Genomic DNA, 26,487 nt, shown 5'->3' with positions numbered 1-26,487 from the left:
CCCACACCCAGTAGAGAACAAAGGCTGTTCTTACCCTTCCTTTTGCCATTAATATATTTGCAAAAACATTTTTTATTATCCTTCACAAAAGTTGAGAAATTAAATTCTGAGATTTAGCCTCCCTATTTTTTTTCCTACATTCTCTACCAACCCCCTTAAATATTTCCTGAGACACCTGATCTTCCTTCCAAAGATGATATGTCCTCTTTTTATTCCTAAGTTCTTTCAAAACCTCATTGCCCACCCAGGCTGGATGTTTGCCTCATCTACTCATCTTTTGGCACATGAGGACAATCTGTTCCTGTGCCCTCAAGATTTCTGTTTTGAAGCACCACCCACCTTTCCTTAACTCTTTTATTTTAAGGGCTGTTTCCCAAGGAACTCTCTGAATAAGTCTCCTAAGTAGGCCAAAATCTGCCCTCCAGAAGTCTAGTGTGGATATTTTATTGATGCTCCTCCTGATTTCACCAAATACTGAGAACTCTCTAATTTCATGATCACTGTGCCCCAAGCTGCCTCCAACCACCACATCTCCCACCAGCCCATCTCCATTTGCAAACAGCAGGTCTAACATAACCCTGCCCTGGTGGGCTCACTCACCAGCTGTGACAAATATCCTCCACACACTCTAAGAACCTCCTGGACTGCCTTTACTCTGCTGTGTTAAGTTCCCTGCAGATGTCTGGCAGGTTACAAGAACAAGGGCTGGTGATCCTGGTGATGCTGAAGAAAGGGAGGTTTTAAAGAGAGCAGTGTCACTGCTGATGAAGAGATCCCAGGAAAAACTGTAGTATTCCAGCTGTACACACAGCAACTGTGGTTTTTCATGGTAAGTAACAGAAAAGGGTACTGCAGGCATGTCAATAAACTTGGATATTCACTTGGGGATAAATACTTGGAATAACAATGCAGTAGTTGCAAGCTCAACAGAAAAATGTGTCTTGCTACAATACTAGGGTAACACTGCTTTAAGTCCTTAAAACAAACTGGAAAGAAATAGAGTGCTAGTGGGAAAACATCAGTCACCTTTCACCCTACCTTTGAAAAGAAGTGCTGCTGTATTTGGTTTTTTTTACTTTATGTCAAAAACTTCTGTCCCCTGAACTGAAAAATTTACTTCTTCTCAAAGACAATGCACTCAGTTTAAACCTGAGCATTGTAGACTTCTGTCAATCACTTCTTCCATCACCAGGGCAATGAATTTCTACAATAACCTTGTACTTGAGTCAATCCCTTCTCTAGGTTTTACAAGATTGCATTTTATCCCAGCAGTTTCTTGAGTCATCATGATGTATCTGGTATCCAGAAGAGGTTCTGTGCTTTGTATTTCCTTGGCCAAGAGGCACAAAGCACCTGAAGTTCTGCAGAGCCCCAGCTCCCACACAAGGCTTGTTACAAGCCAACCAGCTGAACAAAACACCCTTTGCCATTACCAGTATAGCAGTAAACTATGAATATTCATGAGTTATTGCCCTGGTTTTATAAATTAACTCCATCACAGCTTTTCCATGTAGTCTTGCCTATGTGCTCTTCACTTCTGTCCCTTCTAGCTGTATTCTGCAAGTAACTGCGTTAACCTGATGAAAGAGTGCATTGATTCAGGAGAAGGGGCGTTTGCTCCAACACATGGTGTAGTCTGCTGACACTTGAAGCATGGGGCTACAGGGAGAAACCACTCGAAAACAGAGGCAGAAAAGAGGAACAAATTCCTGTTCACATTTGCATGTGAGTTGAGCTGGGACCCCAGCCTCCTATGGAAGTGCCTCTGTCACAGGGATCGGGAAGGTGCTGCTCCCTCCATTGCTGCTCCCTCCAGCTCTCTCTGTGGGAAGATGTGGCTCCTGCAGAGAGCAAGAAGCGCTTTGGGTGGAGCTCTTGTTTGACTTTGACACTGCCACTTGGGCTGGGATAACAGAATCATAGAATGGTTTGGGTTGGAAGCGACATTAAAGATGATCTCATTCCAACCCCTCCCCACCCATAAGTAGGGACACCTTCCTGAAGACCAGGTTGCTGAGACAACCCCATGCAACCTGGCCTTGAACTTTTCCATGGATGGGACATCCAGAACATCTCTGGGCAAGCAGTTCCAGGGTCTCATCACCCTCACATTAAAGAATTTCTTACTAATATCTAAACTAAACCTCTTTCAGTTTGAAGCCCTTACCCCTTATCCTATCACTTCATGTCCTTGTAACAAGTCCTCACAAAAAGGATGAGCAGAGATGCCTGAGCTTTAGCTCGGGGCTGCTGGGGGGATGAAGGGCAGCAAGGGAGAAGCTTTGAGTGCAGATTCAAGTGATTTTTTTCAGAAGAGGAAAGATGCGTGGGGCACACAGGAACAATTTTCTGAAGCAGCATTCAGGCTGGGGCTGGGACACTGCAGAGGGGCCAGCCCACTCCGGTGATTCTTCTGCATTCTACAGTGAGTGGTGAAGCCAGCCATGGGGTCTGGTCCCACCCCCACCATCTGCTGTGCCTGTATGTTCCACATCTCATCACAGGGAGCTGCCACACCTCTGCACGGCTTCCCCACCCTGCACTCGTGGCTATGCATACACACACGTACATATTCAATGTACATATTTATATACAATTGCAATATACAAAGTATGCACTCTGTGTGTGTATTCATCTGCAACTGATCTGGAACCGATCCTTCTAGCACAGAGCCAAGGCTCCAGCACTTGCCAGATTTCTCACAAGTAGTTTACAGAGGGAGCCCGGCTCTCCCTTGCTCTGCGCTGGCACAGGTTCAGCAGGAGGTGAGATGCTCATTGTGGTCTCCTGAGTGCTGTGGGTCTCTGCTGCGAGGGAAGAGAGAGGTTTGTGTCTGAGGACGGGTAAGGAATTCATTAGGAATTCATCTGGGCTGTTTCTGGCATCTGCAGGGGAAGGAACTGGTAGAAGATGAATTCACCAAGGGAAGGTTTAAGTCCGAATTAGGAAAAGGCAAGAGTAAGTTTAGGCACCATTAGAGTTAAGAAACTGCTGAGCAGAAGGGCTCTTCGTTTGTGAGTCTGACTTTAGGTCCCTGAATTCTTAGAATAAAGTAAAACTGTCCATACATAGAAAAAAAAAATCCAAATTATTTTTTAAATAATTGTGATTATCTGTGGGTTCGGGTGATGGGAGGAAAGGAGACAGAGAAAACCCTGAACTAAGTCACCTTTGGTTGATTCTGTTTAGCTTTTCCATCAGGACAACCTCTCCATTTCCATGTACTGTTAAGAAGGATCTGACAAACTGGGTTTTTATCGACAGCAATGTGAAACGACACGCTACAGCCATTTAAAATTTGTTTTTTGACTCCCCTGTCAGAAAAGCCTGCATGAACCTGCAAGGTCTTTGCCAGTCTCACTGGACCGATTATGTGTAACTCCAAACAAGAAGTGTTTCTGGGAAGTGGCCGAGCACACGGGGGTCCCTGGCGCTGTCCGTGGGTGCCGGTCCCGCGGGATCCGGGAGCGCTGCGGGCTCCGGGCGCGCTGCCCTCGCCTCCCCGCCCCTCCCCGCCCGCCGGGACCGGCCCTTCCCTCCGCTCCTCCGTCCCTCCCTCCGCCTCCATCCTCTCCGTCTCCTCCCGCACAGGTGGGACTCCTCTCCTCGCCGCCCCTGCCGCGATGCCGCCGCCGTGTGCCCGCGGGGCCCTGCCCGGAGTCTCCTTCCTCCTCCTCCTCCTCCTCCTCCTCCCGCTGCTGTGCGCGGCCCCCGGTGAGTGAGCGCGGGATGCGGGACACGGGGCGAGCACAGCCCGGCACGGCCCGGCCAGCGGGAACGAACCTTCCCCTGGCATCCCCCGTGCGTGACAGCCTTCGGACGCTCCAAACCTTGAGCAAGTCGGGCATCTCTCTTAAAAGGTGCTTGTTTGCCAGTGACTGAAGCATTTGGGAACAGCCGAGCGCTTCGCAGGTCTCCTGTTGCGATGCCGGTCTGGGGATCAGCGGGATGACTGCTCCGGTGTGCTTTGGGACAGGATGCCAGGCACGATTTTGGAGCGGTCTGATTGTTAGCACAGCCTTCACCCAGTGGCCAGGGGCTTTCAGCATTGTCATGCTGTTCTGGGTGCTGGTACTGGCACCAGCTGCAGTTTTCTGGTGAAAAATATAATGATTTACTCAGTGAAGAAGGCCAGCTTAGGGTTTCCCTTGCCAAGAGAGCTGGGGAGAGGATGCTGGAGTGTCAGAAACTTCCCTGCAGTGTATATTGCACTCAAGTGTGGAAAGGGGAGCAAAGACAGCAAGTTTCTCTTGGGAGAAAATTGTCTGCTTTGCCTGTTGAACTGGAGCTATGACAAAAATACTTCTGGCAGTTTTTGAGAAAAAATCTTTTTTTGTTGGTGGTGGTGGTGGTATTTCCTTCTCAGTAAATGTATCTGTTTTATTTTTATTTGTCTAGATGTTTCAAGGGGAAATAAGCTTAAACTGATGCTTCAGAAACGAGAAAGTAAGTAAAGAAACAGCAAAGTGCTTTGTTTTCCCTCGGAGCTGGTTGCTGCCAGCAGAAGCTGCTGCTGACCTGTCCCTGTACCTCCAGCTCCAGGAGCACAGACGGAGCAGGAGGCTGCAAACACAGGGCCACGCTCACCACAGGCAAACACAGAGCCTCTGCCTGTGTGCCTGTTTGGGATGTTGGGCTGGAGGCTCTGCTTGCCACAGCTCCCTCTGAAATCCGGGGTTCCCAGGCTTGGCAGCACACCTGCCTTTTGCTCTGCACGCAATGCAGCACCAACCTTTTCCAATGCTTGCATGGCAGACGTGGCATTTATCTGGTTCGTTTGGGGAAGTCACAAACTTTTCCAAGGAATTATAATGCATGGAAATACTGCTGGCTCAGGCACAAGGAAGAATATGTGCAAACCCAGCTTGCCTATGATGCCTTGACTTGTTCTTTTTGTCTTCTTGGCCCCACTAGTGCTTCTTTTTTGGAAGACTGCTCTCTTATGGGAGAGATGATGGCCAAGGGCCCAGCAGTCAGAAGCATGGAATGGCTCACTGGTTGAGGGAAGGTGGTGGAATCGATGCCAACTGGGAACAAGCTGCACCACAGCAGACGAAACATCCCAGAAGTTTTGGCCAGCTCTCCTCAGCCAGCTCTGTGGCTGAAGCAAAGAATTTATACCCCCACAGAGGGGACTCCCACTTTCTGCCAGGCTTTCTAATTTCATACTGGTTTTTTTTTTCTGGCATCACTCCACACCTCTTACCAGAACTAAAATATATATCTCACCACCTCTGTTTTCCTTGTGTGTGGGTTCCTTACATCACCATTCTGCAGCGCTTGTGTGATGGTAGGAGCAACCTTCCTGCACCACAGCAGTGGTGTTTGTTCAGGTCCCCTGGGGAGAGGAACTGCCTGGGGAGGGCTCTTGGAGCATGCAGACAACATGGCTTAGATCAGGAAGAACTGAAGAACTGATGATGGAGGGAATATGCAGTCTCTTTAATTCCAACCTTGCTCCCCTTTCCTGGCTGGTTTCTAAAGTGAGCAGGCCAAGCACACAGTTCTGCTTCCCTTGCTGGCAGTGTCCCTTGTGTGAGGGCTCATTCATGGGACATTTGCTCAGCAATCCCTCTTCTCAATAATAACACCCAGTTCAAGCTCACAGTTGTAATCAGTTTCCAGCTCATCACTGCAGAACAGCCTACTGTTTCCCACTTACTACAACTCATCTATCACTTTTATCTTCAGAATCTCCTTCTCTTTGCAGTCCTTTGCCTTCTTCTGTGAGTCTGCCCAGCTCCTACTTCAGTGGTTTTCACATCTCCACTTGACTTCCCTGTCTACCCCAGTCTCTTCCCTCACATCCTCCAAAAATCCCATGCATACCCGTGTTCCTGATTTCTCCCTCACTGAAGTGAACCATCTGAAGGCAAGACTTCTTTACTCCTACAGACTTCTTGTTTCACAGCCAGATCAACAACGTGTTTTATCATTTCCATGTGTGGCCAGGGGCTGGCCAGTCACAGAATCATAGAACTGTTAGATTAGAAAAGATCTCTAAGTTTAAATCCAACTATTTACCCAGCAGAGCCACTGTCACCACTAAACCATGTCTCCAGGTGCCACATATGTTTTTTGAACTTCCAGGGATGGCAATTCCCACCACTTCCCTAGGCAGCTTGTTCCAAAGCTTGACCACTCTTTAAGTGAAGGAATTTTTCCTAACATCCAATCTTACATGGCACAACTTGAGGCCATTTCTTCTCATCCTGTGTAGTCCTCTCATCCATGTCTTTGGGAGGTGCATCAGTTCCTCTAGCAGCCACAGCAAGCTGCTCTTAGGCATGGAGCAAGCCAGATGGCTCGTCTGGCTCTGGCAGGTTGAGGGCATTTCCATGCATCCCTCACGAAGGTTGCTATGAAAACCTGATGGGCTTTTATTTTCAGGCATACAGGGCATTTAGTAGTGCTCATCTAAATGCTACTTTTTACACATCAGTTCAAAAATCTATCCTTTTAAGTGTTTCTCCCTTCACTCTAATATGTTAGCAGTACTTTGCCAGCTTCCTCAGTCTTTTTAACTTCACCTCTCTTCTTCAACCCAATTTCTGCAACCATAGCACTTAGGGCCAGTCTCCTCCCCTGAAAGCACAAACACATAGTGCATAATCTCCTTGAGTCTGGGTGTTTTTATCCAAATTCCTCAGTTAGCTGCTCTACTTGAGCTCAGAAATGATTTTCAAGAATCCAGAAGAATGAGGGTAGCAGAGAAATCCTATTACATCGGTGATTCCTGGGTTTATTACTGCTACTCTGCTACAGGCATTGCACTGGCAAGCACAAAGGTAATGGCACGATGTGAGAATCATTTTCTTACTTGCTGCAAATAGTACTCTTCAGGCTGACTAAAAATTTCCTGGCATGCCTTTTGTGGGGGGAATTAATTTCAGCCTCTGCTGCTGCGAAGCCTGAGGTGTCAGTGAAAGAAACAGCAGCCAAGGAATTCCTGAGCAGCCTGAGACGCCAGAGGCGCCAGCTGTGGGACAGGAGCCAGCCCGACGTGCAGCAGTGGTACCAGCAGTTCCTGTACCTGGGCTTCGACGAGCAGGTGAGTGCAAGAAATGGAGAGGGCTTATGAAACAGAGGGAGAATAGACAGGGATAGAACAAGGGGGATGGGGTTTAAATGAAAAAAAAAAAAAAAAAAAGAAGATATTTAGATTATTAGGAATATTAGGAAGAAATAGATAAAATATTAAGAAGAAATTCTTTACTGGGTGGTGAGGCCCTGGAACAAGTTGCCCAGAGAAATGGCTGATGCCCCATTCCTCTTAAGTGTTGAAGGCCAGGTTTGACAGGGTCTAATAGTGTCCCTGCCCAGATTTATTTAAAGAGGCAAATGTCACACAGAAATACAACCTCTGTTACGTGTTCAGAGATCTTTGCATTATTTTATTAATAGAAAAAAAATTACATTAAGGTTTTCTATGGAGTTCTTGCCTGCTATCAATCTTAAGCTTAATAAATTGTAACTGGACACATCAACAAAGTTTGCTTTGTGGAATAGGTGTCCAGACTCAAAGCAATCAATAGTATTTCAGGAAAGAAATTTGTCAGCCTCAATCTAATCAGCTTTTAAACATGCTGAGAAATTCACACCAAGCTGGCTGTGATTGGCACTGACATTATGCACCCCATGCACACTTGTGCCTCCATAGCGTGGGAAGCTCCTGGCCATCATGAACACTGGCAGCTGTGCCTCCACTCTATATGTGAAAGGAAAACCATTGGATAATATTCAGTCAGCCTCCCTTCAAATGAGGACACATTTTTAAAAATATTTTATTTGTAAAAACACTGGAGTGGAATCAAACTGCACAAAGCTCCCCTAAATAGATGCTGGAATAGGGCAGAAAAGTGTGTTTGGTTGCAGTCCCACATGTAGAATCATTTTTGCTTTTAATAAGAGGTAAAAATAGTTATAGATGCTGAATTCTTGGCCTCTGTCAGCTGTATGAATATGTTTAATGAGATTGCATTGGCACAGGCAAGAAAGCTTCATGCTATGTGGATTGCTTGGAAGATGAATGCCCTCATTTTCAAAACTGCAACAATTAGAAAAATAATCCTTTGCTTGAGCTGAAATAATAAAGGGTACCATTTTCTAAATTCTCCTGGATATTGTGTGGATAAAAGTAACTTCTCAACAGCATGTCTACGTCCCCCTTCACTAATAGGAATAGGAAAAATAGGAAAAATGGTTTTATACATCAGAAACTGAAGACTGGGTGAAAATACCAAAAGGAACAAGGACAAACCATGCAGATAGAGTGAATTCTCCTCTGAGTTCCTGTATGCATTTCAAAAACTGAAATGAGGCCTGTTGTAGGATACAATGAATCTACTTAGTAGGTTTTCTTGAGTATTAAGACAGTCTTAACAATGAAATAACTGTTCCAGCAAAGGACTAAAGGACTTGGTCCATAGCTGTCAATTGAGTATTTGCAAAACTTTTTCTTTTCTTTTTTTTTTTTTTCTCCTAAATCTCAGCCAAAAATATTTCCAAAGAGTCATTCAGATGGAAAGGCTTTGGCTTGGCAAGTATTTTATATCCTTGCACACTATATTTCCTCTGCTGTTGTGAGCAGAGCTCAAGAGCTAATTGCATTTCCGTAGCTGGAAGGCTGCATTGTACCTTTGTTTTCACCCATGCAAGGTGGGAGTGAGAGATCAGAGACAGAAATCAAAAAAGCCTGTTGCACCTCAGTCAGGGACATTGCAAATAAGGGCACATGGCAAGGGACAACTAGACCTTTAGATTTTTAACTGTAAAATATTGACATGATTTTACAGTCCACCATTGACAAGGTAATCAAAATATTAAAGGTGCTTAGTGCACACACATTTCAGATGAAGGCACTATCAGTTTAAGCACTTTGCAGTGGGCAGGGGGTGTGGGGCTGGGCAGGACAACTCCTGCACACAGGATCCTGATAATCCCATAGAGAAGGTGGGTACAAGTCACAAAACCCCTTGGATCTAAAGATTTCATTTATGACAAATGTACAAAGGATGCAAATTTCTGAAAGAGGCTTGCACCACTTCTGTTTCATCTCATCACTGTAGTTTCAGGCTGGAAAGCAAATGCTTTCTTTTTTTTCTGGCAGAAATTTGAAGATGACATCTCCTACTGGACAAACCTGGGACGTGCTCGTAATGAATACTACGGTGGGTACTACCAGCACCACTACGACGAAGATTCTCCCATTGGCCCACGAAACCCACACAGCTTCAGGCACGGAGCAAGCGTCAACTACGACGATTACTAATGCCATTTATCCTGCTCTAGCCTGTAGGGCTGCACTGGGCGAGGCTGAGCCCTCCCTCAGCCCGAATGACCCCGCTTTTCCCTCTATTCATGTCAAACAGCAAGAGTAAAGGAACTGCCTGACTTGGGTGAAAGCAAGACTTTTTTTAACTGTCATTACTTAGTAGTACACTATATATATAAAGTGTTATAGAAATAAAGCTTTTTTGATAACCAGGTTGCCATTATTTAGTAGACTTCATAACAGAAAGTTTAATTCCAACTGTATTACTACAGATCCCTTTTAAAATGGCTTTTTCATTTGCTGTCCTACAATCAATTGCAAAACTACATTATATCATCTACTTTGGCATATAGAATACATAATGTAAGCCACTACATTTAAGATGTGCCTGCCCATTCACATTTCTATTAACAAATAAATCAAATTATTCTTGGGAGAAAAGTAAAAAAAGGTTTCCTGTCAATTGAAGTTCTGCCTTGTTGCCTCCTCTGCCGTTTCCATACCTACAGCATGCAGCCCTCCAAGCCTGACATGGCACCTCTGCAGCTCCTGTTGGGTCAAGGACAGATATTCACAAAAGCTAAATTCAGTGCAGATGAGCTTGCCTACCTACAAAGTCTGTGCAAAGATCCTCCAGGGAATGGAGGCTCAAGGCAGGAACTTGACTTCAGCAGTAATTGCTGAGGCGCAGAGCATCCAACCTGAGAGGCCCCAACCCCTCCCAGGCACGATAACCCAAAGGTTATCTTTGTTGAATACTCCCCTTTGTGTCCATTCCACTTAGCATCAAGCTTTCAGCCTAGCTCAAAACAGGGAATAAAACAACAAAGTAAGCTATTTAAAATTAAGTTAGTGTCAGATAGCCTCCAACACAATTCCCTGACATCATAATTTCCTACTGCAAAATTCCCTCTACGCCAGTTCAGACTGAAACACGCACGTCAGGCTGAGCATCAAAATGTATCAGAAACTGGGCATCTGTTAGTGAAACACAGTGGACTAAAGGGGAATTGTTGGTGGCATTATGTATGTTAAGAATCCCAAAACACAACCAATTTTTGTACCACAGCAACATCAGCCTGGAAGGGAGATTTCAGCCATCAGGGGCTTCAGGAGGAGCTGGGCAGAGGAAAGCACTGCTGGCACTTGACAAATGTAGAGGACTGGGAAGGGGGAGGTGAGGAAGGCTGGCTGCTCCAGGACTTCTGGAACTGAAGAACCAGGAAAAAGAGAGATTAAATATGTTCTACCAACTGTAGCAGTTAGAGAAGACAGCATGGATGCTTTAGCAGTCTCTCATCTAGAACACACAAGAAATTTCCAAAGCATGGATCATAGCAACACCATTTCTTATACTTCACTTCTTTCTTAACTCTATTTCCTAATCTTTTGCTTAAAGCCCTTGCAGTGGGATGGACTGGTGTCTAGGAGATGTAGCCTAGCACTACACAGCTCCCTGCAGGAACACTTCCCTTTGCTGAGGGAGCCAAGCTGAATGAACTTGCTGATCAGTTCTCTGCACACACAGATCCACACTAGCCTAACATGCTCCAAACCCTCAGCCATACTTAGGCTTAAACTCACAGAAGCCTTGCCAGTTTAACTGGTTTAAATTGGTGTGTTTCCTTGGTAGAAGACCCTTTATTCCAAATACAGAATAATCACATTCTGAGTCAAGGACGGACTCTTTTGCAGAGTTGGAAAACACCTCTTCCTAAAAGAATACTTCCATTTTGTGTATTATCCAAAAAGTGTACTGAATTTGGCAACATTTGAACCATGCTGGTAATTTCCATCATTTCCCAGAATTTACAACTGGGAATTCAGACCAGCTGAATAAGGAAGAATAAAACAAGTGCTGTAAATAAAGACCATCCCTCCCTAGGCCTTTGTAAACTCTGTCCATTCCTGCAGGCTGACTCAGTCTAGCAGCTTTCTGTGCCTCGCAGGCTCACACCCAAATCTACGGTCTCTGTCTTCTGAATTCTCCAAGAGGAAAAAAAAATCTTTTTCATTATATTGTGTTGCGGGGTTAAGGAGTGGGACAGAGTTAACTTTACATAACAACACATATGATAACACGTTTTAGATTTGTGACTAAACCAGCATAGGCAGAACACAAATGTTTTTGCTTTGGGTGAAGAGTGCCTGCATAGCCTGTTTTCCACACTGTCACCCAGCAGGCAGGCTAGGAGTGGGTGAGAGGCTGGGAGGGCACATGGGTGAGAGAGCTGACCCAAACTGGACAATTCCAAATGATGTAAGGACTTGCTCAACACTAAAAGCTAGTAAGAAAAGTGTGAGGGCCTTGCCTTCCAGGGAAGCCATTTCTCAGAGACTGGGTGAGCACCAGGCTTGCTTGGGAGAGACGGTGAGTGGCCTTTGCATCACGTGGGTTTTCTTCTTTACTTCACTCATTAAACTGCTCCTACCTCAGCCCTCAAGAGTACTCATCCCGATTGTCTAATTCTCTCCCATTGGGAAAGGAGGAGGGAGTGGCTGTGAGGGCACTTTTCTGCAGGCTGGGGTCACTCACCACAAGGCAAAGCTCTGAGGTGAGCACAACCTCCTTCTTCCAGAGGGGTGCACGTGCCTTGCTGTGCAGCAGTTGCAATGATGGGAAGCAAGTAAGGAAGAGCCATCAGACTTGGGCAAAAGGAGGAAGATTTACTGGGGCAAAAAAAATATCAGATATGCATGGAATGCTTCAAAGTTTATTTTCCTTTGACTATTTCTGTCCCAAAACATAGAACTGTCAATCTTCTCTCAGCCTTTCCAGTCTGCTGTGCAGACAGCACAGAGCACATCACCACCACCCTCAGCCATCCTAGCACTGACATAATGTAACCTCTCCAGCAAGACAGAAGAGCAGCGATTGTTCATTGTGGCTCCCTTCAGAGCAGGAACAGCTTGGCCATGCTCCAGTGCTTCATGTTTCAAAGCCTGATGCTGCAACATCCCTGAGTTTGTCGGTGTCAGCCAGGCAGATCCATCAGACTTGCAGGGCAGAGCTGCCTCCTTTGCTGGTAACACCTGCCAGCAAATCCTTCTGCCAAAGAATGGAAGTATTACTGCTGTGTCTTTTTTTTTGTTTGTTTTTGTTTTTTGGAGGACAGGTCATCATTCCCTTAAAGTTCCTACTTGTGACACAAACATGTTGAAGATGGGAGATTGAGCACTTCCATCCCAGGACTGTTTCCCAGGTGGAAGATGCAGCCTCCTTGCTAAAAACAGCTTTCTCTGCAGCGGGGTGGACAGAGCCCAGATTGCTGTGCGTGGCTTTGACAGCACTTAAAGCCACTGTTCCCTGTGGCTTTGTGCTTTGGACCTTCCAGCTCTTTCAGCTATGGTATGATATGGACCAGAGCATTCAGAGGATCCTGTTCCTTGCTGAAGAGCATGTCAGCATCTATGGAAAACACTGCAAGAATAAACAAGCTGGTGCTCATTTCAGGCTGCAAATGGCAACAAACCAAGATGGAAAAAGACTTGTCAGATCTGCTATTATGAAATAAGCAAGTGAGAGAAGGACTGAGACAAGGAACAGAGTCAAAATCTGTTGGTTTTTTGTGTGAGAAATATGAATTGTTATTTTAGCAAAGCCTCCCTGTTGATACAGAATTGCACTCAGGAGCCTCCTGCCACAACAGGAGCTCTGCTTTGCTTCAGAACTATTGCTGCTCTTCATGCTAGCTCTAAGGAGTCAAGAGCTGCAAAAACAGCATTCCCTTCTGCCATCTGAAATCCCCACAACAGAGGAGCTATGGATTTGTGGCAGCAACATTCCCAGAAACTTCAGGGAAGGGATGTATGGTAGTTAGGGCTAGCAGTGTTGAGCATACAGCTCCCCTTGCTGTTAATAAAGCATCTTCTTCCTGTGGACCAGCCCCTAGCAGCTCCTAACAACCCTCAGAGACTTCTGGCCTCAAATAGCACTAAACTCAGTACTAGCAGGGCTGGGGACTGGTTTACTCCATCAAACTAATTGAAGCCTTGTTTTGCCCTTTGTAGCCTGTTCTCTAAGGCAATCATGCTTCTTTCAACTTTGAAATTCCATTCAAACACTGACAAAAAGTGAAGCTTTTTTTCCCAATATATTATGTTTCTAAAAATTTATTGGAAAAAAAATAGATAAAGACACATTAATACCCAGATGGCAGTGAACTCACTGGCTACTAAACCCACCAGAATCTATACAGGTTAAGAGAAGCTGCAAACATCTTAGACACAGAAACTACCAGATCATTATTTCCCCATATAGCAGAAAGTTAGGCATGAGGCTTCTCTAGACTACATATTCATGGAACTGCTTAAAATAAATGAGGCCTGCAAGCCCCTCTGCAGCTTGTCTGTAGACTAGCAACGTGGCTGACAATGCTCCTTAGCAGCAGTTTAAGTAGAGAAACAAAGGAAAAGCACATCATGCTTGAAATAAAACATTAAAATCCCAGTGTGGCTCTCATGCTGTAGTAACCTACAGCTGCAGGAGTGGTCCTCCTTGTGAGGATCAAAGGATGCACAGAAGCAGGTGTCTTGCAGAGGCAAAGGTTTCTTTCTGGAAAGCTGGTCTCACTCCGCAGCATCAAGCTGGCCAGTTCCCTCTGCTGCACTGTGTATTTCCTACTGAGAGTGAGGACTCGCACCCAGCACCAGCTGAGCTGCCCATTTGTACAGATCACTGAGTAAACAGGCACCTCAAGTTTGGCCATGCTAGTTTTACCTTGTCTGCCTGACCAAATGACAGCAGAAAATTCCAATTCTTAAGTTTTGTAGGGGAAAAAGAACATCCCGAGAGCATGTCTCAGCATTTACCCCCAAATCCTCTATTACCAAGCTTTCAGTGCTGTATTCCACTACCCTCCATCAAAAGTGACTCTTCTGGAGAAGCAGCAGCTCTTTCTTTCCTGTGGTTCCCAGCACACTTGATGCCTCCTCCTGCTGAGATGTCTAACCTCAGACAGGAGCAGAGCACCAACATGTGAACCTCTATCCATCTTCTTAAAGACTCAGTTCAGACCAGGTAACTTCAAAGTACCCCAGACTTTCAGTCTCAAGCATCAGCAGATTCAACATGATTCATGCTTTTCAAATCAGCCCCATGGTCAGTCACTGGCTTCAAAACATATGGGCAATAGCTGCCTCAGCTCCTGCTGCTGGAAGACACTATTGAAATAGAATATGGGAGCTGAATCAGGAACCTCTGAAACAAAAACCAGAAACAGTATGAGGAAAGTAGCAAATCCAGAGTCTTGTAGTTCGGGCCCAGTGGGAGGCATCACACACACTCAACAGATGGGTTGTACTGGTACCAGCCACTTGCCCCCTCTTCAATTTGCTCCTTTTACGAAGGAAGTCAGGCTGTGAAGTAACCTAAAGAGCTTTTACATCCTTCTCTCTTGTGTCTAAAGGTTTGGACTTCCTGGGGGATTATTTTTTTTTGAACATACACATTTTGTGCTAGTCTGTAGTAGCATGCTTGTGCCTGTACAAATTCACGTACTTTCTACTAAAGTCACTGGGTTAAATAAAAAACAGCCCTGGGAGTAACAGCTGGTAGCCAGAGCTCAAACTTACTCTCCATGGCTGTACTGAATGTTGGACCAGGGTTGCACCCATGTCCCATCTCTTCATAGACTTTGGCATTCAGTGGCACAACTTGCCCAAGGAGGGAAACCTAAGGAGAAAGAGCATCATCCTCCAAATATAATCTCCATCTTGAGTGTTTTAAGGGTTAAAACCACCATGCTGAGAGCTGATTAACAGTTCTCTCCAAAGAACTATTGAAGAAGTAGGCACTACTTTCACACATGTCCAGCTGTGGCTTTGAGTCCAGGGAGAGGCTGTGCTTTGTGAGTGTTTCAGTAATGACAGGTTACAGGCACATTTGGAGCAGCACACCATGGTGTACTTTCAGGCAATTTAGTACGGAATAAATGCCCAGATCAAGGACCTAGAAAAAGGCTTCATACAAAAAAAGCAGATCTCAAGCTGCTCAGCTGTGAAAAGATGGAAGTAATGTATAATATCTAAATTCCACCTCTGAATCCAGATAGGAAAGTGCACCCTGTCTCCCCATCTCAGCTGTATGGCAGATTTCCAAAGGGAGAACACGTGCACTTGTGCACAAGGAAAAACCCATTAGTCCTAAAAGGGTCCCTGCAGCCCCACTCCAGGCAGGGCACAGCAGTGAATGCAGCAACCCCACCACTACTGGAGTCACTGGGAACCTGACCAGACAGACTGGACAGGACTCCAAGCCATGCAGGCACACTGGGGCTCTCGCAGACAGCTCAGACAAAGGAGCCTAAATGCCGCACTGCTCTCAGAGTCTTCCCAGGGCTGGGCATAACATCACTGCTACTGGTAACTCCCAATTTACCACCAAGATACTCAAAAGCTAATAAAAATATCAAGCTTTAATGAGATAAAGTCAAGTCACTTTGCTTGATGAGGTTTAGGATTTTCAATTCTGAGTGGCACTAAGCCAAAATACCTTTTAAATACCTTTTTAAAACTAGGAGAATTATTAAAAATAAGGGGAATTCAAGTTTTTTGTTTGCTTTTGGTCTTTTTTTGGTTTTATTTTTCCAAGACAACAGGCATAGTTACCAAAGTTGAAAGCATTTACTGGAAATGTAGCAACTGCTTAAAATAGGAAACACTTCCTCGGTATTTCCTCAGGAAGGCTGAAGTTAGGCTCCATGGTTTACAGAAATATTAGACTCCTGCATCACTATCAACTACCTGAATTGGAATAAATCAGGATGGTTTTGTCTGTCCTATTTCAACAGACATCCTGCATCCCTTACTATACATCTGTTAAAAGACAAGCAATGCAAGACCAAAGTTACTAACTTTGAGTGGATTATTTACAGACTGTTACTTTATAATTAATACACAATAAATCCACAGATGTGCAAATTCAGAGAAAAGCCCACAGTGAAACCTTAAAACTAGTAAACAGAAGTTTCAGTATTTTATTAAAATAGCATATTCAACCACTGTAACCAATAATACATTAACTTTATTCCCAGAGTATGCACAACACAGTAGTGATTCAAAATATCCTTATCCATGGTAATCAATGAAAATATCTCAAATTCAAGTGTACAACTAAAACTAAACCTTTGAAAAAATCTCTCCTTTAAAGAATACATAAAGCTCTCATACAGAATTCTTTTAAACTCTTCTATATGCAGATGTCAGTATCTTTCACCTGACAATACCACTAGTTTTTTTCTTATGCATAGTAGAACATCTCATATTTTATAGTACCCATTTTATAAATAAATTGGCATTTTCCATCCCGTTTGTGTTTATCATCAGCTTCACAAAGAAACCAGTAAATAAAACTGTCAAGGACAGTCACAACAAAATGATCTCACATCAAGATATAAAACTTGAAGATACTAAAAGATGCTTCTACTCTATTTTACATAAAAAGACAGATTTAAAAAGTGCAAGGCAAGATTTGCAGGGAAAGGGAATATTTATGTTATTTTTAGGCACATCCACTTCTTTAAAGCAAGCTTCAGAATGAAATTCCAGTTCGTTCTTCATGATACCTGTTTTAAAGTCTCTCTCAAAAAAAAAATTAAAAAAAAAATAAAATTAAAAAAAATTACATCTGTCAAATGTCAAGAAGGGAATTCCTGTCCAACTAATAGTCTTCAGTTATGTCTTGTTCTTCCTTTTTTCATCCTTGCAGGTTTTGGTTTGGGAATATACTGATTGTTCGCCTGATACTCCAGTTCTTTACGGAAGTAATGAATTGCTTTATTCAAACCTTCTTCCAATGGGACCTGTTCCCAAAAGTGAGGAGAGAATTGTATCACTCTAGGTTCACATCAGCTTATTTCACAATAGTATCTTTTATAACACAGCTATCACAAGGGAAACAGGGAGTCTCACTCTTAGCCAATCTAAGTATTAACAGCACCACATGCTGGTTACATCTCCTCACTGCTGATGCAGCTGAGCTTTTTAACCAGCACACATATTTTCTGACATAAGTTGAAAACCCCAACAAATTTAAATCTCACACATGGTTACGATGAGCCTGTTTATTATCCAAACAGACATGCATAATTCTACTTTCAATCCCTAATGCATTGAAAGAGACCAACACAAAGCATTTAAGCCCCTTCTGTTTGTAAGGATTAAAGATCCTCTTTTGCAGCATGGTATAAAGTTGGCATCCAGTATCTCATTTGATATTCTTAAATCCGATATAAATAATTGTAATCCTACAAATTGCAGTGTTTAAATACAGGCATAAAATATGGAGACAGGAACAACAGAGGAGCTGTTTTCACAGGAGCCATATGCTCTGACATGCTTGCTTGACACCATCACCCATACAGGAAGATAAAACAGCAGCACAGAAACTGCTTGCCTTGCTGTACCAATTCTATACTGCTACTTCAGAACAAGTTTTGTTATGGACTATGCCAAACACAGAAGGCCAGGAATTCTAAAGTTAAACCTTCTGTATTTGCAACAATTTGCTACCTTGTGCTGTCAGACAGAGTCTATCAATATCAAGTGCCTCTGTGAATCCTTTCAGAAGGGTCTGGATCTTTTTCTATTATTAGGCTTACATTTACTACCTAGGTTCACATGTTTTCTGGAATGATTTTTGTCTGCAAATTTAAAAAATGCTACAAACCATTGTGCTAGTTATAATGGGGAGCTGGCTAAGAAAGTCACACTTTTTCTGGGAATTAGGCAGATCTTACCTCTCCTAGCAAACCAATTCCTATTGCTAGTGACAGGAATGAGGATTGCAGCAACACCAGCAGATCCATTAGCTACAAGCTTGGTAACGTAAGTAACTGTACCATATACTTCAAATGATTCATCAGGCTTACAGAAAGGTAAACATCTCATAATATGCAAGTGAAAAAGTTAAAATGTTAAAACTTTTCTGAAGATGGCATTAGGAATATATTCCAGTTACCATGTGGCCCTCCCTTAGCCCCCTCTGCCTCCTGGTGTTTTACCACACAGCAGTAGTAATTCATCTGTACCTACCACAGGTTCCCAGCCAAGCAGTAACTTGGCTTTTCTGATGTCAGGTTTTCGTTTCTGAGGGTCATCCTGTGCTTCTGAGAGAAACTGGATTTCACTCCCACTGCCTATTAAAAAAGACATTGTGATTTATCATCTGCAATTCACTATGCTTTGCATTTACATCTGTTCTACCAACTGGAGCAGCAGGTCTTTCTGCAGCTCCGTGCTTCATAATTCAACCACTGAAATGCTTTGCACAGACACAGGTGCACTGTATGCAACAGCTGGGTGATGATCCACCTGTCCCACAGCAACATGGGCTCACAAAGCATTTCACAAAGATTTCAGCATGGATTCACAAAAATAAGTTACGCTCACAGACCAGTCTACTAACCTTGCCTGTTTCAGTAGCTGAGGGCAGAGCAGTGGATATCACCTGCTTTGACTTCAGTGATGCTTTTGACACTGTCTCCCATAACAGCCTCACTGAGTGCTGGATGAGCAGTGAGGAGGACTGAAAACTGCATGGCCAGGCCCAGAGGGTGGTGATCAATTAGAGACTGGTAACTCATGCTGTACCCCAAGGGTCAATGCTGGATCAATACTGAATTGCTGATACACCAGAGCACTGTGCTGCCATCCAGACCTTGAGAAAGGAGGCTGGAAAAAGGGCTCACAGGAACCTCATAAAATTCAAAAAGTTCAAAGTCCTGAATTTGGAGAAGTACAGGCTGAGGCCAACCAGCTGGAATACAGCTTGGCAGGAAAGGACTGAGGGTCCTGGTGGGAACCAAGCTGAATATGAACCTGTCACATGTGCTTGCCACAAAGAAGGCAAATGATATCTGGGCTGCAGAAGTGCTGCCAGCACGAAAAGGAAGATCAGCTTTGCAACTAATCAGCACTGTCTAGGCTCCACAGCACAAGAGAGACAGGGACATACAGAATGAGTCCAACAAAGGGATCATGGTGATGATGAAGGGACTGGAGAGGCTGAAGGACCTGGGGCCCTTCAATCTGGAGAAGAAAAGGCTATGGGGAATTCAATCCCTGTGTACAAATACCAGATGGGGGGATTAAGAAGAGGAAGCCAGGCTCTTTCCAATGGTGCCCAGTGACAGGATCAGAGACAGTGGGCACAAACAAACACAGATGGCCCAAGAAGGATGTGGAGTCTCTACCCTTGGAGATACTGAAAAGCCATCTGGACATGGTCCTGGGCTATTGCTGTTTCTAAGTTGCCCTGCCTGAGCTAAGGGGCTGGACCAAGTGACCTCTAGAGGTCCTTTCCAACCTCAATCATTCCATGATTGTTAGCACTCTGGCATCAGTTTCTCTTTGTCCATCATCTCCAGTCTGATTTAAATAATCAAGCACTAGCTTTTCCTCAGAACAACACATAGAAAGAGGCCAGTTCCTCTAATCAAATCTAGCAAATAGTTTACATGTCACTTTAGAACTAAACTGCACCCCTAAGTGGAATGGAACACATCAAGTTGTTTGTGAACAGACAAACAGAGGTGACAATCTATGGGTCTGATGCGTTTGGTGCTGTGATTTTTTCCATTTCCTTCCCTGATTTGTGGATTCACAGAAGTTCTCCAGGGGGAATAGTCTTTTATTAGAAACAACACATGCATCAGCTTCTGTGTTATATGTCTGAACTCGTCTTTTTCAGATCTTCTGGAATGTACAGACTAAAAGCCCTTGGCTAATGGCAGCAGGACGTTTCATCTCACAAGGGAGCCACACTAGAAGATCAAGTACAACCATTTCCTTCCATTCTTGAGGGCTCTGATTTGCTACAGGTGTCAGAGCAAAAATGAGGAGAAAGCCACAGTTTTTTCTTCCTAGGTGCTGTCAACACTTTCAAGAATCACTGTTAGAAACAGTGAAAAGAACAGAGAAAGACTGTTGCCACAGCATGAGGTTTTTAATGGTAGTTGAAGGACCACAGCCTGCACAACTGTGAAGAACCACCTTCCTACAGTATTCCTATTGCAGCTAAGATATTATGCAGGACATTCTCATTCATGTATTTTACATTTCATTCCTTGTGCCAAAACAAACCTAAAAAAAATGTCTGGACATTATAAAAATTAATGGGTATAGATTGCACAGATACACAGAAAATATATTCATTCTACTCGTCATGTAGTAGTTTACAGATAATTGAGAGGATTTGGATTATCTTATTAATATTTAATAATATGATTAAATGCCTTTGATAAAATTATTAAGAAATCCAAAGACTAATTAAATTATCCACATATTACACACACTAATCAAGCAGTAATTATCTAACTACAGTAAGTACTTCATAAACTTTATAAAGAATTCCTAATCATACTCACCAACAAGTTTTTTAATTAACTGAGCAAACTCTAGGATAGTGTGCTCTTCTGGATTTCCCTACAAACAAAAGAAATGCTCACTTCAATAACAATTAAACACCTTACAACATGCGAGACATGAGATGGTTCCAACAGGGGCATATTAAACTCTGAAAAAGCTAAACATTAAACTTTATTCTACCTTGATGAAAAAAATAAAAAAAATAGACTTTGACAAGCTCCTTACTCATTAGGAAATTTGTCCTCCATTATATTCATGTTGTAATTCAGTGTATGTAGAGAGGTGGTGTTCCCTGTCATCCCCCCCAAAAAGTCAGTCTGTAAAGAGCTGGCAATCACAGTAAAGGCCTATGTCACTGAACAGCCCACACAGCCACATCATTTGCAAATCTGGATTCAAGGACTGTGCCCAGCTGAGCACAGGTATCATGAAGAAATATGCTGAGTTCTTGGTTCATCCAAAGTTAGGAACCCAGACTCATTCTCATTTAGCTGCAAAAAACTGCTTCTGAATCTACTACAACTTACCTATCAATACATAAGGGCTACTTGCTTTTCTATACAATATTCCTTGCATTTTTTTTAACCAACTTGCACATAATTTCCTGATCAACATTTCACAATCAAATGTGAACATTTTCTGCTAGTATTAGCTCACCTTCATCAGACTCAATTCCCTTCATCCCTAGCTTTCCTTATTTCAAAACTCTTCTTTACCACATCTCATTTGACCTAAAGCTGAGCACTTAAGATACATACAGATTTAAATACTGAGTTTTCTGAAGACAAAGCATGTGATAGAGTTTAAACATATCAGCATTTGGATAGAAACACAGAAATTAATTCATGGCCACAGGAGAAAAGGAAAATCTAGTGAACAACTGCCCTGCAGAGTTGAGTATCTGATTTGGCAAAAGCTGGCATACACAAGAAATTTCCTGGGATATGCGTCCTTTTTCTATTATTAACTACACAACTAAGAATAAGGTGACAACAAACAGAATAGAACAAAAATCTTACTAGACAAGTTAAGTTCCAAGCACTTTAAGCAATATCACATTTTCCTCTAACCAGGACAGTATGAAATTACTTCTAATTATCTAGAGTTAAGTACTCCTTCAGTACTTTTTTCCTACTGAAATCAGTCTTCATTTTCTTGGTGCACTTTGCACTTGTGACCCCCCCCACATTTCTTTTAACCTTCATTTCTAATTACATACATCTTCTTGCTAAAACAAATTTAAAACTCCAGCAAATTTATCCTGTTCTTGGAACTGTAAGATCTCAATATCTAGGGGATTAGTCTTCTTATTTACAAAGAGAGTACATGGAGAATATGTTCTTCATAATAGAAATAACTCTTTTTGTTCCATTTACTTTTTCTAGAAATCAGTATCAGTGACAAGGAGGAAAACAGAAGTGGTGTTGACCAGTGCACTGTAACTCAGGAGAGTGGAGCACTCATACTCACCAAGTTGACAGGACTGCTGACATTGCTGTTCATCAATGCCACCAACCCATTCACAAGATCACTATAAAAGAGAGAAGAACAGATTGGGGCAATTTCCGCTTCTCTATAAATAATATTCTTTATCAAAAAGAGAGCTGACTCCTAAGAGCTCCAGTAAAGCAGATCAGACAGCTGAGGAATGATGAAATGAAATCAGATTTATATGGGTGCCTGTTTTTGTGAGTGTTTGTATTAAAAAATGATTAATATTTCCTCTTCTCTCCAGTATCCAAACATACCTGGATATGTATATAAATCGTATCTCATATGATTTCCAATGCATTTTAAACAGAATAGAGCAAGTTGTAACACAGAGGCACATAACACTACCAACCTGCTTTGCAGCCTGTTGTTTGAATTGTCTTCTTGTTTTCAAAAATTCTTAGACCAAGTTTTTTAAAAACCAGTATTTTGGTGCTACTTTTCCCCAGCAGTATAACCCAAAGTTATATTGGATTGTTAGCCACAGATGTAGCACCTTAGCCCTAGACAAAGAAATCCAGATCCTTTTCATTATGACTTATAGTCATGAAAGGAATGAGTACTTTGACCTTGTGGGGTTTCTTTAACATCTATTACCACTGATACTACTTTCAGCAGAGGGAAAGAACATTTTCAAGCAAATAATGCTTAAAATAACCCAGAAGTCTAGCATGGGATTTTTTAGCTTTTATTTGTGCACAGTCTGCACACTAACCACAGCAGCCCCAAGGACACGAGGTGGCAGCATTGCATTAAAATGCAAGGAGTGACAAACTGTTCAGCACTAAAAACTTGTCTGTTACTTGCTGTCTCTCGAAGGGAAGAGCATGTTAGTATCTCAAGTAAAATTCTAAACCAAGGTTTTTCTCCTTGATATTTTTAAAAGCTTCTGTGTGGAGCCCTTCTGAAAGTAAAGCTATCTCCTAAGAGCTCCATAAGCAGATCAGGTAGGTTAGAAATGCTGAAATCAGATTTCAGTGGGTACATGTTTTTTTGAGTGCTTGTATTTAAGAAATGATTAATAAAAGTAAAGCAAATGCACTTGCATACAAAGCTGACCAGGTTAACTGAACCATGAAATAAATTATCAGCCAGAACAAATAAGGCTTACCTGACATACTGGAAAGCTCTTGTCTGAGTTCCAGGTCCATAGACCTAAAACCATATGAAAAATAGGAAAGTTAATAAATACAGAAGTCCTCCCTAGCCCAATCATTTTTTTCCTAAACATTCTAGAAAAATGTTTCAAGGAGAAACACTCGAGACACAAGCTCAATGTTACAGGAATGGAAAAAAATGTTCTTGCAGAGCCTTTGGCAAAGTATCAGTTAATTGAAGATCGTCTTCCTCTTGGATTCGTCTCCAGTAAACACATCCCTAGGCATTTTGTTAACCAGAACTCTGCATGAAGGAAACCTTCTCGGGGGTGTAGGACAGAGTGATGCTTTGTCCTCTCCTGGAACACTGAAAGAAGGTGCAGCCTGAACTCAGCCAGAAAAGAGTGCCAAACATTTAAAGCAAACTTTGGGCTACTAAGATGTGGTTATAATGAACATTTTTGATTTGCTCATTAACAACAGCCAGCTTCAAAGAGACCACTAAATATTAGTGGTTTCTAAAAAATTGTTGAGAAACAGCACTGTGTTTAAAGCAATCAGGACAAAAAAAAAAAAAATCACGTGGCTCTAAATATTACTATCTAGGGAAATAGGAAGCAGAGGAATTTCTAGATGATACAACTCACAAAGTCACCTGTACAGATTTGTATGAAAACCTTAGAAGAGAAAAAAAGAAGTCTCCTCAGGTTACATGCTGGTACTTTGGAGCAAATTGCTGAAGTTCAAACAGACATTGTATACTTGAAGTGTACAGAATGGTACTTGATACCATTATTTTTTTCACAGTTTAAGTAAGTGCAGCACTAAAGTCTCTAGGACATGAATACTTACAGTCTGAAAGCTATCAGTAGGCACATTTAAGTAGTGAATACATTTCAGTTTAACTGGGAACACATATTTTACCATCAATCTGCTGCAACAGAAAGGCTTTTGGAAGGACAGAAAAGAAAGCATGCTTGTTTTCCTCGAGGACAGAAAGAGCAGTATAACGGTACATAGGCCATCTGTTACTTGGTAAGCCTTGTGCTCTCCAAGGCTGATTCAGAGCCCAAAAGTATTCACATTTCAGTACACATCAGGTAAGATCAGGGGTCTAAGAGCTTACCCAAAAACTGATTCAGAGAGGAATGCACCAGGGGCACAATGAGAGCCTGATGGACTCCCAAACAATGAGAGCCTGATGGACTCCCAAAGAAACAGGAAGCAGATTTCTGTATTTATATAGAGCTTCCCGCACTTAGCTTTACTTTTAGTATGTGGGATAAGTCTTACAGAACTAAGTATTTGTACATGATTTTTGCGAAGTCACCCATGTGGTTATCTTTCCCACATACAGGCAATGGCTGAAAAATACAATGAAGTGTCTATCTTTCAGTTTCTCTTAATAAATCTTTCCTTTAGTAACAAAACAACAATCATCATGTTTGCACAGGCCACAATTTCTACAACTCAGTGACACTGCTCTCTGAAGAGATTATCTACTCCACTTGAACAAGTACTCTGAACTGAGAGACCAAATACACAGAGTTTCTAAAGAGATCAACACACTTGGTATTCCTGTCAGCCAAATTCTATGATGATGTAAGAAAGGTTTTTTGGGGTTTTTTTTAGGTATCAGCCACTGCTTATTGCTGATAATTAATTTTATTTGACCTGGTCAGCTAAAGAACTCTCTCCTTAGTTCCTTCTCAGACCCAGAAATTTTCAGTATCAGAGAGTTATTTTCTAAAGAACAGTGATGTTGGGCATGACTGAGCATAAAACATTCTATTTTAACCCCTATTACAATTACATTCTTGCTAAAGTTTAGACAGCATGACAATTATAGAAATAAAATAAAAGCTTCCAGTGTCCCCTCCCACAGAAGAACATGGACTCCAGGCTTCTTTTATTGATGCTCTGAAATATTCCATGGACCGTATGTTTTAAAACAAGGTAAGTGCTTCATATTTCGTAAGGCTTCACAAGAGTTCCAAGTTAGTGTTTTCACTCTGTTCTTATAAAAGATTACAGTACTAATGCCAATAAAACTTGAGAAACTATGCATGAATTTAAAAAAAAAAAAAATTTGACAGGCCAAATATGACAATAGCTTGCTATATGCACTGGGGATTAAACCCAAAAAATGCAAATGCCTTCTGATCCTCTATAAGCAGGTAAATTTTCTAAACAGCATTTAGAAGCTCAGACTTTATGCCCAGGGATGCCATCTTGGAAACATCAACACTCATAAATCAGCACATGGCCACACTCATATTTTGATACAAGCAGGTCCTACAAGGATGCAAAGTACCAAAACAAGAAGCTCCACCTTCTTGTCTGCTTCTATTTGCTTAAATCCAATAAGTGAATTTGGGGAAACACCTGGGTAAGAAAATGAAACTCTGCATGAATGGAATTTATTTTTTTTAATGTTTTGATAGAAAAAAAGCACTGACCCACATGGCTGTGCTGTCTATGTAGCGCTGAAGGGATTCCTAAGAAGGGTTAGGTAAGCTGGGTTCACTGGTTTAGTCAGCTACCCAAGACTAAGCCCTGAGATCTGCACTCTTAACGCTGATTTATATGGCAGACTTAACTATGCTCCAGTAAACACTGGCCAGTATGTTACAGTCTGTATCACACAATAGCTACCATACACTAAGCACTAACAGTGGTTTCTACTGAAGCAGTAAATCTCTGGAGGAAAAAATAAATCTTTAGGAGAGGTGGAGAACACAGCATCACTGCAGGCTTGTTATTCTGAAATAATCACAAGCCATGGAAATTTAGCAAAGGCTAGCAACACCTGAGTAGAAAAGATTTATCGCTGATGACATTAAAAAATAGTAACGAACTACCTAATCAACCAAGCATTGCTGATAGCAAGCAAGCAACCAAACGCTGACCTCCAGAGAAGACCAATCTTTCAAGAATGATCAGTGTACTTAAGCAAGGTGATGTGTGTGCACTGCTTTGCAGAACATACATAATTTGAACTCCTTCCATTTTCTTTTTTTGAAAAGAGCTCTAGATTTCACTCCGCCAGTAGGGTACATATCTACCACCACAGTTTTGCAGGGGGTAGCCATGCTTTGGCACTCTATTTGAAAAAGATTAAAGTTAGAGGAGATTTATCACAGGACACCAAGCTTTATCTTGCTTTGCGTGACTTATTCCCTGGCCTAAACTCTTCAATGCTCTATCCACAGTTTCAGATTTTGCTCTGCAAGATCTACAGCTGTAGGAGTTACCTCA

General features: G+C 42.5%; 2 protein-coding genes across 4 annotated transcripts in view; one reads left to right on the top strand and one right to left on the bottom strand.

Annotated features, from left to right (window-relative positions):
* ECRG4 (ECRG4 augurin precursor) overlaps positions 1-9,704 on the top strand; it is a 59,745-nt gene extending 50,041 nt beyond the window's left edge. For both annotated transcript variants that reach the window (XM_088051964.1, XM_005516563.3), the window contains exons 2-5: positions 3,592-3,714; positions 4,399-4,446; positions 6,894-7,051; positions 9,110-9,704. In XM_088051964.1, the coding sequence (XP_087908090.1) occupies positions 3,624-3,714; positions 4,399-4,446; positions 6,894-7,051; positions 9,110-9,271 (459 nt within the window). In that variant the 5' untranslated portion in view covers positions 3,592-3,623 and the 3' untranslated portion in view covers positions 9,272-9,704. The remainder of the gene's footprint in view (positions 1-3,591; positions 3,715-4,398; positions 4,447-6,893; positions 7,052-9,109) is intronic.
* A 6,524-nt stretch (positions 9,705-16,228) lies between these two features.
* The window catches only part of UXS1 (UDP-glucuronate decarboxylase 1), a 56,296-nt gene continuing 46,037 nt past the window's right edge, over positions 16,229-26,487 (bottom strand). For both annotated transcript variants that reach the window (XM_005516564.2, XM_088051132.1), the window contains 5 exons: positions 23,244-23,287; positions 22,112-22,172; positions 20,641-20,698; positions 18,308-18,411; positions 16,229-17,076 (listed from right to left, as the gene is read on the bottom strand). In XM_005516564.2, coding sequence (XP_005516621.1) covers positions 16,945-17,076; positions 18,308-18,411; positions 20,641-20,698; positions 22,112-22,172; positions 23,244-23,287 — 399 coding nt within the window. In that variant the 3' untranslated portion in view covers positions 16,229-16,944. The remainder of the gene's footprint in view (positions 17,077-18,307; positions 18,412-20,640; positions 20,699-22,111; positions 22,173-23,243; positions 23,288-26,487) is intronic.

Source organism: Pseudopodoces humilis, chromosome 2, assembly GCF_049639895.1.
Source record: "Pseudopodoces humilis isolate 2021_Gansu_Grassland_sample_001 chromosome 2, ASM4963989v1, whole genome shotgun sequence".
NCBI lineage: Eukaryota > Metazoa > Chordata > Aves > Passeriformes > Paridae > Pseudopodoces > Pseudopodoces humilis.
Note: the sequence above shows the minus strand (reverse complement) of the source record. Positions and strands in the feature narration are given on the sequence as shown.